Source organism: Sander lucioperca, chromosome 22 (assembly GCF_008315115.2).
Source record: "Sander lucioperca isolate FBNREF2018 chromosome 22, SLUC_FBN_1.2, whole genome shotgun sequence".
Classification (NCBI taxonomy): Eukaryota; Metazoa; Chordata; class Actinopteri; order Perciformes; family Percidae; genus Sander; species Sander lucioperca.
In genome coordinates this window covers 19,794,840-19,814,558 of record NC_050194.1, presented here as the reverse complement: position 1 = coordinate 19,814,558, position 19,719 = coordinate 19,794,840, and the positions used below count along the sequence as shown (strand labels likewise).

Genomic DNA, 19,719 nt, shown 5'->3' with positions numbered 1-19,719 from the left:
ACTTGTCTCGCTGTGCATTATGGGCACGAGCTCCTCCCCACGTGTCAGTGTGGAGCAGAGTCAACATGGTAAGATACCGACACCGACAGAAAGCAGCCCAAGTTAGTTAGACACTACTCCTACATCTCTACGCACCACATTTCTGGACTGTTCGGACACGGATGAGGTAGCTACAACGGTACCGTGAAGTGTGCAGGTGAGCGCTAAATGAAGTCTGGATGTTGTTTTATGAAACAAAATAGGCGCTTCGTGACTTTACTGTGTGTAATTTTGACTTGCATGTTAGCACGCCAAGCTAGCTTGCTAATGCTAGGCTAAAGTTGCCTGGCTAGGCTACTTATGACCGGCTACCTGCATGTTAGCTAGCTAGTTTCGTTGCTTAGCTATACGTTTGTGTAACGTTACAGGGGATATAAATGTTGCGCTTGTTGCTTTTTGTCCCGCGTTCTTTTACATGTGTAACGTTATATTGTTCATGTCAGAGTTAAAATTTAACCCGCAGTGTAGTCCAGGCCTGTGATAAGTGGCTGAAGGGGTTGTTGCTAGCTTGCTAGTCAAGCTAACTAGCCAGTAATATGACTTGTAATATGAATGTCATACGAATAACGTTACCTGCCTGTAATACGTATTATAACAATCGGCTTTGTACGTATTAGCTATATGTAACGATTGTTTCAGTGTGTGCATGAATAGCAGTCAATCAATGTTGATTGCATTGCCTTGCATCATGTGAGATCTACCTGGTTGTCAGTGATCGCATCACTTGACAGACTGCATGATCATGGTGTGGCTGTGGGCTAGCTTTTGGGGTGTTGAATAGTATACGTTAACTCTGGTGTCGGTTAATTGAAAACAGACCCTCTACTACAGATCTCATGAAGGCTATCTGGGTTTAACTTTGTTGAATCACATTGTTCTTGTTAATGCACATGCTACCTGTCATCTGTTGTCTTTATGACCACATGTCAACAGTGATGTGTAGCTTAGAATACATTAATGTAACTCTGTGCTTCTTTGTTTCCAGGTTGGATCTCTGAGATCTGCTGCTCCTGTTTCATCTCCTCTCCTCGCTCAGTTCACATCAATATGGCCAGCGGGGATGATGATGACCCCATTATAGAGGAGGTATGTCTGTTGGCCGAAGTTAAAAAAAGATTAGGTTGGAGATATTTTAATCCACAGTGAATTTATCGTGATCATTTTCTCAAGTTTGAGTAGCTTATTGCTCTGTGCCAAAGACCTTTAATGAGCCACACCATTTCACTGGGAGGCATGTGGCTTCATCATTACAAAAATGTAGTTTATTTGGAACTTTACCTTCTCACTAGCTCACTAATTAAACCAATTAATCCACGGTGAGAAATAGGCACCAACAAATTTACTCCTGTTTGAGTAACATATGTTAAAGTCTACAGCACCCGGGAATCTATCTATATATATATATATATATATATATATGTGTATATATATATATGTATATGTATATATGTGTGTGTATATATATGTGTGTATATATATATAATAACAATAATAATATAATAATAATAATAAATATTATTTTATATATATTTATTTATTTATTTATTTATTTTTTTTTAAGTTTTATATCTTCAGGAAGAGCAAATTAGCCTGGTGCTGACTGCCCAGGCAGGAAGGAAAATTAGACAGTATCTAGAGAGATGGACTAAAGCACTGTGGGGGGGGGATTTGTTTACAGTTACACAAATACAGAATAACATCAACCTTATACCTTCAATTTGTTTTTGTGTGTCAGTTCTGGCAGAGATAATTTCTATTAGGCTGCTGTATTGGTATAACTGTGTACATGCACAGTCCTTAAATATATAATAAATTTAAGATTGTTATTGATCCAAGGCTCATCGATATCCATGTGATAAGTGTTAATTCTTCTCTTTTGAGGCATTACATTACATTACATTACATGTAATTTAGCTGGCTTTTATCCAAAGTGACTTACATTTGCTATATATCAGAGGTAACACGCCTCTGGAGCAACTAGGGGTTAAGTGTCTTGCTCAGGGACACATTGGTAATGTATCGCAGTGGGAATAGAGCAATAAGGCACAAAACAAAACACAAACAGTCACACAAGCGCACATATAAACGGCATCAGAAACAATTACACACATTGTAGAAAAGGCCTGTAAATGAGAAGATCTACCAGTTCCTCACACACGTTTGTATAGTCAGAGAAAACCTTTAAACAATGTTTCTCTTTCTTTTAGATTGATGTGTATCTTGCCAAAAGCCTTGCAGATAAGCTGTATCTTTTCCAGGTAACATTTTCCTTTGTTTTACTTAATGCTAATACAACTCCCTTTTTTCTATACGTTAACGCAACTCTTTTTTTTTTTTCCTCAGTGTGATTGATGTGTAATATTCAAAGCGTCAACTCACTAATCACCTTTTATTGTTTTTTTTCTGGCACAGTACCCTGTCAGGCCATCCACTATGACCTACGATGATGTCAACCACTTATCAGCGAAGATCAAACCCAAGCAGCAAAGGGTAAAAAGGCTTTTATTTTATCATCCATCAGTGTAGAAAATGTTTGTAATGTTTTTTTTTGGTACCACTACATAATACAGGTGGAGTTGGAAATGGCAATTGACGCAATGAGTCCAAACTACTGTCGCAGCAAAGGAGAGCAGATAGCTCTGAATGTGGACGGCACGACGTACGACGAAACCAACACCTATTCAGCGTATGTCTCCTGTTAAACCTCATCTGCACTCAACACTGCCAGTCACCTGTCTGTATGTTACTGTCCATTGGTCAGTGTGAGCTAGTTATGACTCACCACCAGTGTTTAAAAGCAAAAGCTCTTGAGAGTGGTATCAATCTTCTCATTTAACTCTTGGCAAGAAATCAAATAAGTGTATTTCCAAAAAATGTTGTCTCTGGCCTGAACATTCTTCTCTTACTTTCTCCTGTAGGAAAATGATGGATAAACAGACCTTCTGCTCCATCCAGGCCACCACCAACACCTCCAGATATGCTGCTGCTGTGTTTCGCAAAGGTCTGATCTGATCCTGTAGTCCACTTTAACTCCGTGCTTGTGTTTCATGTTTTGTCTAACCCCGTTGCTGCTGCTTGTAAATACACAAAGGTCACTCATATTTATCAGTGTTTTTTTTCTTCTTCTTATCTGTTAAGTTACGTCGCACATTTTTACTGTTTACGTTGAAGATCACCAAATGTGTCGGTATGATCGACTTCATGACACACTAAGGGCGTTTTTTTTACACCTGTAGTTCGTTTGCTTTGGTCCGAATCCGTTGGTGAGTTTGTAAACTTGGAGCCATTTGCCCTCGGTTTGGTTTGGTTTGGTTTCACACCTGGAAAAATCCAAGAGTACCAAATTGTGCCATTACAAATCAGGCAAGAACGTCCACTCCTCTTATTGGTCGGATGTGTCTGGGGGTGGGAGCAAGAAAGTAAATACAGGAAGAAGGTCCTTTGTTCTGGACTATTGCATATATTTTTTGCATCTCCATGGTTAAACCAGCTCCTTTCATTAAAATGATCAAACATTGTTTCGCGAGAGACGTTACTACGTCTGCTCTGGTCACCGAGACTTCGCTCTGCTCTCCAACTTTAGCGGCGGTTGGTTTGACCACGGAGATGCGAGTGACGGACGGCAAGCTTGACCACAGTCTATTTCTGTGAGAGAAACACTGTAAGCTGCTACAGTTTGCTGCTCTGCTGCATCGCAGATTGCTAAACACACCTGACTACAGGAGACATTAGCTCAGACTTGCGGAGTATGTATAGTTGGAGCGGTTTGAGTACGGCTCACATTCTCACCACAAAGTGAACCGCTCCAGAGTTCGATTGAAAGCGTACCGAGACCACCTCTTCAAGTAGGTCTCGGTACGCTTGTTTGGTCCGCTTTTGGTGCGCACCCGAGTGCGAATGCCGCGTTCTCACCTGCCCTGACGAACCGCACCAGCGGGACAAACAAACTCTAGTGCGATTCAGCCCCACTAAATGAGGCAGGTGTGAAAACGCCCTAACGTGAGTCCGCAATCCACCACCAAAAGTAGCATGTTGGTTTGATTGTTTTATTGTTTATGTCAACAGGTGAGCTTCACGTCACACCTCTGACGGGAATCCTCCAGATGAGACCGAGCTTCTCGTACCTGGACAAGGCTGACACCAAAACCAGAGAGAGGGAGGCTGCCAATGAAGGTCTGTTAGTTTTTCAAAATTAAATAAATAAGAGATTAGTGTGGATAGATGTTTTTTTTTTTTTTTTTAAATAACAGAAGATCATGAAATTTGTATTTTTATATTATTTTATTACTGGTTTAATGAGCTCTTGCCGTTCACAAACACAACATCTAAGATAAATGAATTAATATGTGACAGAATTTGGTATAAAACAATGACTAGTAACATTAGAATCTAAAAAATGTATAGCCTTTTTAAAGCTGCATTGATTAGTTGATTAATGGATTAGCTGATTGAAAATGAATCTGCAACATTTTTGATTTAGATATTTTAAGCAAAAATGCCACAATTGTCTGCTTCTAGCTCAAACGTGATGATTTGCGGCTTTCCTTTGTTATATATAATTGTGAACAGAAAAACCTGATGTTCAGACAACACAAGGCGATCCCCTCAAACGATGATATGAGAAAATTAAGCAAGTTAGTTGCAACCCTGAGTCTCTTTTTGAGAAAAAATAAAATGGGCTGTAATCATTGTTCTAACTGCTACAATCAGGTATGACGACTGTTAAATAACCAGGGTCTTTTGTCTGCAGGTGGAGATTCCTCCCAGGATGAGGCTGAGGAGGACGCCAAGGCCATTACGGTGAAGACTTGTGCACACACAAACTCATGATCACACTGACTTTATGTGTCAATGTGAACCCATCATTTCTAAAACAAATTCTGCATCTGTTTCCACTCCAGGTGAGGTTTGCTCGTCCTGAGTCAGAGCAGGCTCGGCAGAGGAGGATCCAGTCGTACGAGTTCCTCCAGAAGAAGCAGGCGGAGGAACCCTGGGTTCACCTACACTACCACGGCGTCAAGGTAGGGGGAGCACTCATCATTAGGGTAGAGCTGTAATCGGGCCTTAAAAGTTAGGCCCTGGGCGCCTGGTTAGCTCACCTAGTAGAGCCAAGTATATCTCGCTGCAGTCTGCGGGAAGGCACATCCAAGTCAGCCATTTTTTTTGCTTACATCATTCCCCATATGCTCGAACGGACCAAGACAGCCTGGTAGCATTTTTTACTATGAAGAAAATTATTTGGATAAATGCCATGTTTTTTATGCCATGTTTTTTATTTTGAATCTTTTCATTTTATTTGAAAATTTTATATCTATAAATGTAAATGATCTGAAAGAAAACCGAATAGGCTAGTCACCAATTTAAAAATGACATGAAATTATATTTTAAAACTTTAAAAAAGGACTGACAAATAAGAAAGCCATCCAGACTCTGAACATTTACAATGCCTTACAACCTCTTTAATGTAAATTTAAAGCGCCCCTTTTTCGTGTATGTATGTATGCATTTAATGTTTTCAATGTGTTTATGGATCTGTACTTGAATAATAAAGTTTTTTTGAAGACGAAAAAAAAAAAAAAAAAGACAGCCTGGTAGCGAAGCTGATAGAGCCTCTTGATTCACATTAGATAGAAACTGATGATGTAGGCTAAACACAAACGATATTTCATGCAACAGTGAAGTTTTCATGTAGTTACTACTGATTTCTGATTTTGAAATGATATCCAAATTTGAAAAATGGGTCATTTTAAACCTTGTTAATATTGACGACAATGTGTTCAAACGGAAAACGAGCTATTTTCATTTAATTTAGCCCTCAAAAGTAGAATGGTGTGTTGTTTCGTTATGGACTTTCATATTAACAGCAAGAATTCAGTCACAACCAAATGTACAAAGGGGCGATTTTGCTTTAACAATTAACAGGTGAACCAGAAGCATACAGGTGAAACTCGAAAAATTAGAATATTGTGCAAAAGTTCATTTATTTCAGTAATTCAACTTAAAAGGTAAAACTAATTATATAGACTTATTACATGCAAAGCGAGATATTTCAAGCCTGTATTTGTTATAATTTTGATGACTATGGCTTACAGTTTATGAAAACCCTCAGAAAATTAGAATATTGTGAAAAGGTTCAATATTTTAGGCTCAAAGTGTCCCACTCTAATTAGCTAATTAATCAAAAACACCTGCAAAGGGTTCCTGAGTCTTTAAATGGTCTCTCAGTCTGGTTCAGTAGAACTCACAATCATGCGAGATGCTCCTCAGATATTACCTGCACAGTAACACACCTAATCTAAGTATTTCAAAATGTCGAACACACAGACAGATGTTTAGATACAGTAAAATCGCTACGTGATTACCGTTATATCCGATGGTTGAAGTTGCATTTTAACGGGGCAGTGCAAGTTGCGGCTGTGGTTTAGCTGAAGCTAACGCAGCCTGAGCTTTCACGTTACAATATAAAAGGTGTTGACCGTTGACTTAGCTAGCACGCAAACAGTTAATTTACATGTCTACGAGCATGTTAGCAAACTACACCAAAAGACAAATACTGAGGAATATTGATAGAAAGCAGGGGGAACGAGTAGGCTACTTCCATACTTTTTAGCATTGGCTAATTAGCAATCTGCCTTCCATCAGATGTAGCTTCCGAGCTAGCTAGCAGCTAGCCCCAGAAGCTCATGAAAACAAGGCTTTCACCGGAGCAGTCTTACGTTATTTCCGAACCACTCTTTTCGTTTCAAAGTCGGAAATCAAATGAACGAAAAAGTACACGGGCCCAATTACAGTTCACTGTTGTTGCATGAAATGTTGTTTGTGTTTAGCTTACATTAGTTTCTGTCATCTAATGTGAAACAAGAGGATATGAGGTTTGCTACCGTCTTGGTCCGTTCGAGCGTATGGGGAGACGACGTAGGTTAAGAAAAAAAAATAAATAAAAAAAATGACTGACTTGGATGTGGGTGGGGCTTGATGTCAAGCCCCGCCTTCCCGCAGACTGCAGCGAGATGCTCCTCAGTAGAGCGGGCACCCATGTGTAGAGGTTTACTCCTCAACGCAGTGGCCGCGGGTTCAAGTCCGACCTGCGACCCTTTGCTGCATGTCATTCCCCCTCTCTCTCCCCTTTCAAGTCTAAGCTGTCCTATACAAATAAAGGCCTAAAATGCCCCAAAAAAATTATCTTTAAAAAAAAAGTTAGGCCCGACAGAATTCGGCCCGAGCCAGACAAGTACATTTTGATTGACAGCTTTTTAAAAGCCCGAACCCGTTTACAGCCCGACATTATTCAAATGTGCGCACGCACACAGCTCTTTTGCCTTTTGTCAAGAATGAGTCATTTATACATTTTTTAACATCATTTATTCATGACTAACGTAGGGTATAGGCCACTTGGAAGTTGGAACAAAGAAGTAAAATAAGTCCTCCAGAGGCCAGCCTCCGTTTCACCTCCTCAGCATCCATTTCCCGCTAATCGAAACGCATCACCGGACCGCTCATTTACCGCGCAAGCTCGAGCCCGGCCCGAGCCCGTGTAAAATGATAGAAATTAAGACAAAGATCTTCAGGTACCTTATCGTTCGTCCGGAGGGCAAACGTGATAGAGCTTGTACTTCGGTGACATCACCAGTAGTGTGCTGTGCTGTATTGTAGCGGTCTCTCAATGCATTGTCGTAAGTAGATCTTGTCACCAACAAATTTGTCTTTGTTGTGTTTAAATTCAGGATGGACGTTCAGAGCATGAAAGGCAGTACATGTTCTGCCAGTCAGTGGACGCCTCAGAGAACTCTGAACTGGTCAAAACTCCTAAGTGAGTATCAACAAATGGCATTTTGACACGTCTCATGACTTTGACTGAGATTCTAGATTATGTCTTGGTTGGAGTCTGAGATAATCTTTTGGTTTTGATTACGCAAAGCCAGAGTTGTCTTCACTGGTTGTCTGTAGTCATTCACTTTAAATGAACATGCTGACTTAAGATTGCTTTGTAGATTTATGTTGCATTGTAGATTTATGTTGCATCTGTGTGAGTATTTGTTTGGTCTTATTGCAAATATTACTTATGTGGATTTGCATTAATGTCTGATAGTCGGTGGTGAGAACTGATTCCCTGCTATGCCACTCTCTTAAGATGTTTGGCTTATATTGATTTATATCTTCTACCAGGACTCCAGGCTATTGGTTTCATTCTTCTAGTTCTCTTGTCCTCCTTATGTCATTTCCTCTTTACATGGTCTTATTTTTGCAGAGAGTACCTGGCTATGCTGATGCCCCCTCTTGCAGAGGAAAAAGTGTAAGTATTACTCACACTTCTAACGAAAGTTCTGAGACAATATCAGAGATTCTTCATTGACGTTTTCCCTCTCTCTGACTGTTTTTCTGTACGTCAGTGTGAAGCCAGTTGGTCCCAGTAATGTGCTCTCCATGGCTCAACTCCGCACTCTGCCACTGGGAGAGCAAGTCAAGACCCTGATGAAGAATGGTAGGCCAACTCGTTAAGACAAAGCTAATCACACACCTGTCAGATAGTAGGGCTGCAACATCTGGTTTTCTAGAAATGTATATTTTGTGACATACATGAATGGCAGATCAGTCATTCCACATTTCCCATGCGGTTTGTCTTTGTACCAGATGGGGGCGACAAAGCATCTGTGTCGATGCCAGACGTGTAGAACGGTTTACAACATTATCCTCCTCAGTATTATTAATGCATCAAAACAGAAGTGCAGGTTTCTGTTAGCTTCTTGTCTTGTGGTAATTGTCGCTGAGTGTTTTAAATTTTATTTTTATATTTTATATATTTCCCATATCTCTTTTAGTCAAGGTGATGCCGTTTGCTAACCTGATGGGCCTGCTCGCCTCTGGCACAGACTCAACCGCAACGCTACGATGCATCCAACAGGTGGCGCTGCTTGTTCAGGGCAACTGGGTTGTCAAGAGGTAAGAGAAAATGCCAACGTGTTTAAAATAAATATTTGGATTATAATATTTTTCACATTAAACTCACAGACCTGGCAGCTAAGTGATGTGTCTGTATGTTTTCCTTTCTGCAGTGATGTTTTGTATCCTAAAAACACCTGCAGTCCTCACAGTGGTGTCCCTGCTGAAGTGCTCTGTCGTGGCCGGGACTTTGTGGTGAGTCTCTCTCTCTCTCTCTCTCTTCTCCCCCTTTAATGAATTACCCAAATTAAACCAATAACAGTGCAGTGCCTGATAATGTGTTTTGTGTGTGGTCGACATGGTTTCAAGTCACAGTGACTCAGTTGTTTCTGTTGTAGATGTGGAGGTTCACTCTGGAGCGCTCTGTGATGAGAAAGGAGATTGCATCCATCATCAAAGTAAGGATCACAAGACCATGCTCCCTCCCATAATGACTGACAATGCCTTCTGCTTCCTGCCTGCTTGGTAATGACAGCTGAAGATGGCACAACCATTTTGTATAATAAAATTGAAAATGCTTGAAAATTGCAAGCTAGCAGGGAAAAGCTCTAATTGTTTGAGGCACTCAGCCTCAAAATATGCACCCCTCCCCCCCAGAGGCTGCTTCATGGTAAATTAGGCTACATCCACACTACTACGTTTTTGTTTAAAAACTCATCTTTTGCCTCACGTCCACACCATTCCAGTGTTTTCAAACCCCTAAAATGGAGACATTTGGAAACACTGTTGCCCCCGTTTAGGTTTGAAAATTCTGGGGTTGCGTTGTATGGACGGGCAGAAACGGAGACCTTTTTGGAATTGACAACACAGACCCCCACTTCAGTCATACCTTACAGTAAAGCGTGATTTATGGTTCTGCAGAGGCTCCACGCAGAGCTTTCGCTGTAGCGTTGGTGTGTGCGTCAATCTCTTTAAACCTACATTGTGTAATTTTTTTAGTTGATTCTTAGCAAAAAACCCTTTGTTCTTTCACAAATATGTGGTCATTCATGTGTAATTACTTCCACCAACTAATCAAAGTATTCTCGTAAGTGTAGAATCTGCCATTCAGAATCATTCAGAATAGTAAGAGAAACAGTGTCTCCCCTGTGCTTTCTGACCACGGTGGGAAATCTGTAGCAGGAAAGGTTAATCCTCTGAGAGAAATGAGTTGGGGGGGAATGCAACGCTACCAAGCCACGGCCGAGTGACGTGCGTCGGCGCGACGTGTAGTTACATTTTTCGAGAGGTGCACAACAGGCTACAGCGTAGGGTCCGTGTCTCCACGTACCTACATACGTAGCCAAGGCGTACATTTATTGCAGAAACATAAATCGCGCTTAATAGTTTCACCTCGTCGGCGGTCCAAGCAAATACATTTCTCTTTGTGCAACACAAACAAAACTCGTACACCTGGAGATGTCTTCCATGGTTGTTAAAATACTGAGAAGCTTGATTGGAGCACGAGTGTCTTTCAACGCTGGCTCTTTTCAACGCTTCTTTTCACCTTGAGGCTACAGTCGATTCAGGTAAACAGAACTAACAAGTTCTTCCTCCTGTCTTCTGTCAGCTTCCTCCAGAGGATGTGAAGGAGTTCCTGGAGCATGTGGCAGTTCCTCGAGTCAACCGGGGCTGGGAGTTCCTGTTGCCTACTGATGGAGACTTCATTAAGAAACACCCAGATGTTGCCCACAGGCAACATATGCTGTGGCTTGGCATCCAGAGCAAGTAGGTTTTACACACACACACACACACACACACACACACACACACACACACACACACACACACACACACAGAAGCAGGAAGAATGTTTTTTAGCTGAAGAATCTGCGCCATCTCACCAGGTCGTTCTTGTCAATCATAGAAGTGTTATTAAATGTTCTTAGATGGTTGTAGATTGATTGTACCAATCTCGTGTCTTTCCTTTAAGGTTGGAAAAGGTCTTTAACTTCTCGAAAGAAGACTTCATGCCAAAGAATTCCCCTCAGCCTGGTGTGTAGTTGTGTTTTACGGCCACCTTTAATTACAAATTAAACATTCAGCAGAAATGATCTTGCGTGAGCTGATGTGTGGGTGTTGTTTTCCAGAGCCCGTCCATATCAGCGGGGAGCAGCGTCTGAAGATGGCTCAGGAGCGTGTTCAAGGAAACCAGTCGTCCCTACAGAAGGACCTGAACGCTAGACGGGCAGGAAGCAGCGTCCACGTCAAACAGGAACCCCTCAGTGACCAGGAAGACGAACCGATGGACACCTCCTCCTCCTCCTCCTCCATACCCAACGGTTCTGTCAATGGTTACCCCAGTGCCACCTCACCTGCCTTAGATCACACTAATGGTAACGGAGGGAGTCCCGCCAACACAGCATCCCAGGAGCTGCAGGACTTTGTGATAAAGACTTTCAGGAAGCATTTTGTACTGACGCTGAATGAGTTCAAGAGGCTGTTTAACCTCCACCTGGCCTCCATGCCAGTGGGACGGAGCGTCTTCCCCTCCATCTCAGACCACATGCTACAGGATGCCATACTGCTCTGCCAGTGCAAACAGATAATGGTGCCTGTGAGTATTCACACAGGATTTCTACTGTCAAAACTGAGGATTAACAAGGAGTTGGATGTAAAACCCCAATTCATTTTCACTGGCTGCCCCCATTATTCGTACTTCTCTAAATCTTTGTCTTTGTTGTGTCATTTGGGTGCATAGTAGTGTCACTGGCTGTGTACAGACTTACAATAGTCTTGCAAAACACAAGTGGCTGTTGCACTGATGTGGGCATGTTGCAAAAGGTATCTGTAAGGATATATGAACCAAAAAATTAAGTTTGAAGGATTATCGGGCGTCAAAACATCACACAGCGGTTACTGCTGCTTTTAGGCAGGAATTTACAACTCTGAATGGCAGCAACGGTTTTTTACATTTTGACACTTGCTCATTAAACTGCAGTTAGCACTAGTGATTAGATGATTGAGGGGGAAAAAAAAAATAATCCGCAAACAATTTCTGTAAAATTTAAGCAGTTTTTTAAGGAAAAAAGCCACAATTTTACATCCTCAAATGCGAATACTTTGTTTTTCTTACCGTTCTATGATAGTAAACAGGAACATTTTGAGTTGCTGGTCAGATGAAACAAGACAGCATGAAAACATCATCATGGGCTTAGGGAAATTTGGTAGGCATGAATAAAACAATTAATAGGAACATAATTTGTGTATTGATAATTGAAAAATAAGTTGCAGCCCTAGCACAATGCTGCACAGTAAACTCTACAATGTCTTTCTATCACAATTAGAGTTGAAATGAGAAGTTGATTAATCAATATGTTGATTGCAGAAAAACTTTTTTTTAAAGCGAAAATGACAAAAACGTGATGGCTTTACAATGTGATGATTTAATGCTTTTCCCCCTCCATGTATCAAAGCAAGTTGAATATCTTTAGGTTTTTCAAGTGTTGGGTCACAAAACGAGCCGTTAAAAGACGTCACTTGGGCTCTGAGAAATTATAAAGCATTTTTACTGTTTTCTGACATTTCATAGACCTAAGGCGAATCGATAACGAGCACGAATAAGAAATAAGAGAGCTGTTTTTTTTTTTTTTACCCGGTGCTGCTACCATTTGTGATGCAAGATAATTTGATAATTCTTTTTATGCCTGGTTTAGCTGTGAGTTTTCAAACATTAGTAGTTATTAGCATTTTAATTAGATTTCTGCTAAAATCAGCTCCAATCAAAGGCCTGCACGTCAGGAACACGCAGAACTGAGTGGTTCTCTGTTTCACCTGTGCATCAGGTTTAGAAATGCTGAGATTACTCCCCCCTTTTGTCTTGGGTTAAGAGCTGCTGCTACTCTGGTTCCTGTCTAGTTAGAACTGCCTGTGGCAGCTGAATAAAGGGGTTTCTCATCTTGAATGCAGCTATCTGTTTTCTCATGCAGAATAACGACATTAACGGTCGTTTTGCCTGTGAGCGCTTTGTTGCTTGTAAAGCAGTATGTGCACTGAAGTGACGCAAACCTGCTTCTCAGGTTCCCATTAAGTTCCAGCGGCCACCTGATACCTCAGTGTGTTTGAAGTGTATTGATCTGTCCTCTGAGTTTGGACTAAGGCTTGATATAGATGGGTGTAACTGTCCTCACTGTTTTTGTAGCTGTGTTTTTTACTTGGTGTGGTGTTTGCTCGTAGGGCAGGGCCACATCCTCTTGTTTCATTAAGCAGCCAGGCCTCCTGCCAGGACCATCCCTGTCCTGGCTTAGCTTTTATCAAATCTGTATCCTTGACGTTAGAGGATTTTAACTGTCGTAGAGGAGAATATGGCCGGATGCCATCTTTGTTATGCAACACATATTAGCCTCAAAGCAAAGCTCATTACTGCTCAGCAAGGGGCTAAGCCAGTTTGTTGTTTTGAAATGCAAGCAGATCTGGAATCGGGCGAGTCGCCTTCTACATCCCTGTGAAAATGATTGTTTCTGATGTCTGACAGTTCATAGATCAGTTTTGAGTCAGTAAATTGTGTCTGGATTGTAATCCTCCTCAGTGTTGGTCCTTCTGGTCACCGCAGTGCTCGGCCTCTTTTTGTTTTTGGCTTGGCATTTTGTCAACAGACCAAATTAAAAGACAAATGAAGTGTCTGAAAGAAAGGAAAGCCATGCTGTATAAAATTGCACTTGCACTCTTGAGTCAAGGTTTTGATGAAAGTACAGTGCCCGTTTGGAGCGCGTGCCTGTTCGGAACAGGCTGATTGCTTGGTTCCCAGTATTTTTTTCCCCCACAACTTTGTCTGTCCTCTTTTTTTCCGTCTAACCGTCACACATCCAGGTAGCGATGTGGGCTGGGCGGGGAGGGGGGAGCCTGGCTTAGCCTGCTGAGAAGCCGCTACAGCACGGAGAACGGCCGGAGAAATGTGTGCAGTCGCCGGTAACAAAACAACGTGCTGGAGAGATCCCAAGAGCCTAGATGTTCATCTAACAACGTGTTTGTGTACCAACCCGTTCTCATTCCCAAGTCGTCAAATACTGACGCTTGGTCAGTGGCTCTCAGATACGACGTAAAAGGCACCTTTTAGCGTCCTTATGGGACACACCCGACATAGCAGCAGCTCGACCGCGACGCTGTAAGATTACGTAGTATGAAGAGTAAAGAGTAGTAGTATTAAAGACCGAAAAATCCACGTGTAAGGAGGCTGGTCGGGGTGGTGGATGGGTCAAACAACACAGGACTTTAACCCAGGAGACCGGGGTTCATAGCTGAGTTGGTGAACCGCAATCAATGAGCCGCCGTCTGGGATGTAGCAACTCCCTGCCCCCGCTGCTGTACTGCACATACGGGGGGTGTGGGGGCGCACACACACTCACAGAGATTCCTTGGATTTGTAGGTAGAACACTTGCACCAATCCAAACACAATCTTCTAGTTTCTGACTGCTGCTGAGAACCTTTACTGACGTGTGTTTTGCTCCATTGTGCGTGTTGAGAGAGGAAGGAGCATGGCTTAGCTTTAGCAGGTTTAGGGATTTGAACTTGTAACCTCCTGGTTAAATGCTTTTCTCACATGGCTGTTTCCCTCTAACTTTTAGTTTCCTGCTCAGACCACAGCAGCCCCTGATGAACAGAAGGTGTTTGGTTTGTGGGAGACTGGAGAGGAATTCGACAAGGTAAACACTTTTTGAAACAGGTTTATAGTAGTTAGTATTAGTATTGTAGTTAGTTAGTATACTCGTCTCTGCGTGTCGACTTTTGCAGCTGAAACGAGCCACAAACCACAAGTCAAAGCCTTCAGTAAACACTGAAGTTCACATGAATTTTAGAAACCACATGCAGTATATTTCAGCGTGTGCCATGATCTAGTTGCATTACTGCAAGTCAACATCAAAGAGAAAAGTAGGGCACGGTTGTATTTGTCAGCCACCATGTGTTTTTCTTCTTCTACATTGAGAAATGGTAGGAAATGACGGTTGACTCTTCGTGGTAATAAGTGCATTTTAGCTGCAAATGTCTGCACTGGATTTCCTCTGTTAAAAGATGACTTCAGACAGAACATGGTACTGTTTGGTCTTCCCTTTGTGTTGCTTGTTTCCTCTAAGGATTAGTACCGCATTTTGGGAAATATGTCTATTTGCTTTCTTGCAGCAAGTTAGATGAGAAGATCGATACCTCTCTTATACCTATGAAGCTTGAGTTTGCAGACAGTTAGCTTTAGGGATACACCGAATCCAGATTTTTGGGCTCTGGAATACCGGATCCTACTCCCATCTTCAGTCCATTAACACAGTAAACACATTAATGAAGTAAACAACGTCCACAGCCTCTAAAATAGTTAAATGTAATCAACATAATGTTGGATTCACACACTTTTTTCACATCGTAATCGCCAGATGAGTGACAGTTTAGTTTGGCAAATTTTTGCTAACCAGTGTATGATGAAGGCATGTTGGGTGGGTGAAATTAGAACGCTAACGTTAGCTAACAAGCAGAAGCCGGCCGTTCGGTCGCTCTGCTCCCACCGTAGGGAGACTCATTTGCCGAGAGAACGGCTGACAGCCCGGGAGAGGCACTGTCTGGTTAACACAAGTTTTTAGCTGTGACTGTCCTTCCTTTGCCGTACCTGAAGTTGCTGCATTTTGGCTGCTGTCTGTAGATTTCTTCATGCACAAGTTGTATTCTTTTGGATGTTTCATACGCAAATGTTTTAACAGCGGCGATGTGTATTGTTTAGGGTCCTTGCCACCACGAGACAAAATTGCTTTGCAAATTGAACATGTAGCTCGACTTGAATCACCTTCTTTTGACTGAAAGTACTGTCAAATAGGGCTGGGCGATATGACCTAAAAATAAAATCCCCGATTTTTTCCAAAAAAATCCGATTTAAGATTTAAATCGATTTTTTTCTCCCCCTACTCAAAATCAATCTGCAGATGACAAAGAAATTGTTCAAAACAAGTTTTAACTTTATTTTGTTTTGACTCACACACACACACGCACACACATGAGGCATGTATACCATTATGATTATTCATGCCAATTTTGTGGAAATATAAATTGGTTTGAGTGTTTTCCCTTTTTTTGGATGGGGGGGGGCTATATATTCAACAACAAACAAACGGATGCGTGAGATAAAGCTGTTTTCACACATACAGGTATTTCACTTCTCGTTCCTCGCTAAAAGTTCAAATCATTTTAACGTTATTGCGCAACCTTGCCCCTATTTTCACCTGTTGCTGAGTAACGTACATTAACATCCCATGGTCTCTTGAATGTAGCATACCTGTAGCAAGCTCCTTCGTAGTAACTAGCGGTAGAAACAAACGTCGAAGAGGAGCTCCGTGCTACAGAGCGGCGATTGCTAGTTGTTTAAGCCGCTACAGACCTCCATCACAGCTCGGTCGTATCAGCGGCATTTAGTAGATGTGTTGAGCCGCAAAAGAGTTCCTCAACACCGCCTCTGGTGCCCCGCATCGTGGTCCTTTAGGTCAGCGGTAGCTGGTGGTTCAGTTATCCGAGAATAGGTGACTCAGCCGGGGACAGAGCACCGCGAGCTGCCGGTCATTTCGGCGGAGATTACGGATAAGTAAGTAATGAAACTACTAGTTAAGAAAATAATTAATGTTAGTCCCTGTCGCTGCCATGTTGTTTGTGTATCTCTATGGCAAACGCACGGAGCGAGGGCTGAGCCCGTTCGGAGCTATGGGAGCCCAGAGGGGAGCGTCGGCGGATGTTAAGGAGAAAATCGATTTTCATTTTAACAAATCGACGTTAACTACACATTCGAGTTAATCGATAAAATCGATTTATCGCCCAGCCCTACTGTCAAACTACACTTTTTCTGCTCACGAGTTCCATTTTCATTTTCTCACAGCCTACTGCATTGAACGGTCCACCTACGTAAACACCTTCCCGTAATCAACGGCAGCATCATTACGTCGACCAGCGTAGAGCGCGTAGTGCAAGCGTAGGGTTCGGTTCGGTGGAAAAAAATTCTAAGGCTCGGCAGAAACCAAACCCCGTCAAAAAGCCCAATATTCGGCCAAAGCCGAATCCTGGATTCGCTGCATCCCTAGTTAGCATAAAGACTGGAGACAGGGGGTAACTGCTACCCTGGCCCTTGAAACGAAATCCACCCACCACCACCTCTAAAGCTCACTAGTTTACAACTTGTTTGTTTAATCTGTACAAAAACGAGGAGTGAAAAAAAATCAAATCAAAAGGTTATAGACTGTGGGTAGCACCAGGCTATCTCTAACCCTGCTGGCTAAGATGTATCCATCTTCTTACCTAACTCTTGGCAGGAAAGCAAATAAGCGTATTTCCCAAACTGTCTTACTATTCCTTTTAAATTAATTGTTTTTCCTCCTGTAGCAACGTCGGCTGCTATATGACCTGTTCACCAAGAACTACAAGGTCAGGAGGAACGCGATACAAGCCAGACTGGCCCAGGAGTTTGGAGACGCCCCTAAGGCGGACGTCGACCGGCTGCTCCATGTGAGATGAGACTGAACATGCACCTTTTTTGTTTTTGAAACATTGTTTTTTATTTTTGATCTAACCTGTCCTCTGTTGGTTCCAGGAGTGCTGCATTAGCCACGCAGGGATGTGGTACCTCAAGGGAACAATACCGTCCTGACCTTGAGAGCCTGCTCCCCTGCGGTCACCGTCAGCCAATCATATCCTCTCCCAGGTGTCCAGTGGGAGGGCAGCCACGAGAGATGAGAGCCAATCACAATCACAGCTCGCCAAGCTCTAAGAGTGGGCGATTGGAGGACAATAGATGTCAGCCGTCGGCTCAGAACAAGAAGCTTTTCTCGTTTTCAACCGAAGCATTTCTGACATTGACAGGAGCACTCTGATGCAGCGCGGAGGATAGAAACTCCTCACATACCCACACTAAGAGCTGGAGTGTCTGAGGAGGACTATATGAATATAAAAGAATGAAGAAACGGCAAAACATATACAGTTTATCAAAAGATTTTGCCATATTTTGGACCTCATGTTTGATTATTTTTGAATTAAACTTTTACCAGATCAGGATGGTGTTTACTATTGAAAGCAAACATGGCTCAAAGTGCTTTAGTTTTGACTCCTGATTTGTACATTTTGCCAGGGAAAACTATTAACTGTATCCTACCATCAACAAAGCAAACATAGGGTAGAAAACCTGATTTGTTTTTCATCCATTAATTTAACACACTTTCTCTTTACCTGACTTAAAAAATATCAACTGAGTCGAGTATATATTCCACCTTCAATAAACAAATGAAAGGGGCGAGCTTTAAAGTCAGATGATGCAGTTGCTTAATTAAAACGAGTTGAGACACTTGAAGAAACGTTGCCAAGTTCATGAGTCAGCAAACCTGAAACAAAAAGAGGAAGGAAAAAAAAAAGATGAAAAAAGTCCCGATGTCATTTTGCTCATGTTGTACAACTGAAATCACTTAATATTTTTGGCAATCATGGACCTGGATACTGCTACATCTAATGTGGCTTTTCCCACATTTGGAATGTGTATTAAAATATAATGTTTGAGGAAAAAGGATTAAATGGCTGATGTTGAGGATTTCTTTTTGGTTGAATGTACAGTTTCAAATAGTTTTCCTTTCATGAGAAAGACTGATTTTGATGATAGCCAATAAAGATGCAATTTCGAATAAGATTTTTTTTGTCATATTTTGATCAAAAATCTGTTAGGATTTGTATCCATTTGTACGAACAAAGTGGAATGGATGTGTTGACAGACCGGATCGTCGGTCTGGTACAAACACTGGACTACTATTTAGGGGGGGTGATGGGGGAGTTGTTGCTATGGATATGCTGGTATATCGCCATGTGCTGCTATCTTGAGCCTCCATCTAAAAAGTGCCTCACAAGACAAACTCCCTCCCATTCATACACAGAATAACAGGAACAATAATGCTTTGATCCTCATTGAAATACTCCACTCCTAACCTTCAGGAGTGGAAATGTAGTAGTACATCGTCAAATGACAGCTGTATTTCTTTTTCATTGGCTTGTTACATTGCTCAATAAACATTGTCACCTGTCTGATTTTTCTTCTTTTGTTATTATTATAGTCGCCAGATGGGGATGGGAACCTCCAAATGTCAGATCCTGGATTAGTAAGGTGATTCATTTATTTTAAAAAACAGAATAAAGTGTAAAATTCATGATGTTTGGTGAAAACTGTTCCTTATGCTTAAAAAAAGATGGTCTCGATGTTTGGTTCAAACCAAAACATGTTGAAGTTAAATTTACCTCTCCGTACAAAAATACACGTGAGGGTGTGGTAGAAACCTGTAACGGCTTATAAAAAACCCACAACCAAAGTACATACGCAAATGTAGACGTACAAAATCAAAAATACATTTTAAGTGTTAGTGTACAAAAATTCATAAAGATGTAATAACATTGAAATACATGTAGAGAAACAGAAATAATTGCCATGTTCACAGTAAAAACAGTTCACTAAGAGTTGGATTTCTGCTTATTTTGAAAAGGCTGGTAACATATTTACATAACCCCTTTTTAATTGTTTATATGCTATAATTTTGTTTAGTTTTGCTGCCACGCCGCTCATGGATGTGACATCTCTAATTTTAACTGTTAATGATTCGGTTTTGTTGCCGTAGTTTTATATTCAGGCTGACGTGTTGAGTTTGTTTAAAGTGCAGTAGTGTGTCTAGATGGCTGACATCAAAGCAGTTTTATTACATCAGATTAAAAACTATCATATAATTGTAGAAGTGGTTTATGATGTCCGAGTGGCATCGTCTCTATGTGAT

The 19,719-nt window shown here is 41.6% G+C and overlaps 1 protein-coding gene across 2 annotated transcripts; it reads left to right on the top strand.

Moving 5' to 3' along the window:
- Positions 1–7: 7 nt before the first annotated feature.
- polr3e (polymerase (RNA) III (DNA directed) polypeptide E) lies at positions 8–18,982 on the top strand. Of its 2 annotated transcripts, none has more exons than XM_031315248.2 (21): positions 8–196; positions 1,025–1,125; positions 2,247–2,297; positions 2,452–2,529; positions 2,610–2,725; positions 2,958–3,040; positions 4,105–4,212; positions 4,790–4,839; positions 4,941–5,060; positions 7,764–7,849; positions 8,288–8,332; positions 8,430–8,521; positions 8,859–8,979; positions 9,093–9,174; positions 9,318–9,377; positions 10,529–10,686; positions 10,892–10,953; positions 11,049–11,515; positions 14,524–14,601; positions 17,303–17,425; positions 17,511–18,982. In XM_031315248.2, the coding sequence occupies exons 2-21, from the start codon at positions 1,087–1,089 to the stop codon at positions 17,565–17,567; spliced, it is 2,076 nt and encodes a 691-aa protein (XP_031171108.1). In that variant the 5' UTR covers positions 8–196; positions 1,025–1,086; the 3' UTR covers positions 17,568–18,982. The 2 variants fall into 2 exon arrangements, with proteins under 2 accessions (XP_031171108.1, XP_035853445.1); XM_035997552.1 differs by having other exon boundaries at positions 48–68.
- The last annotated feature ends 737 nt before the right edge of the window (positions 18,983–19,719 follow it).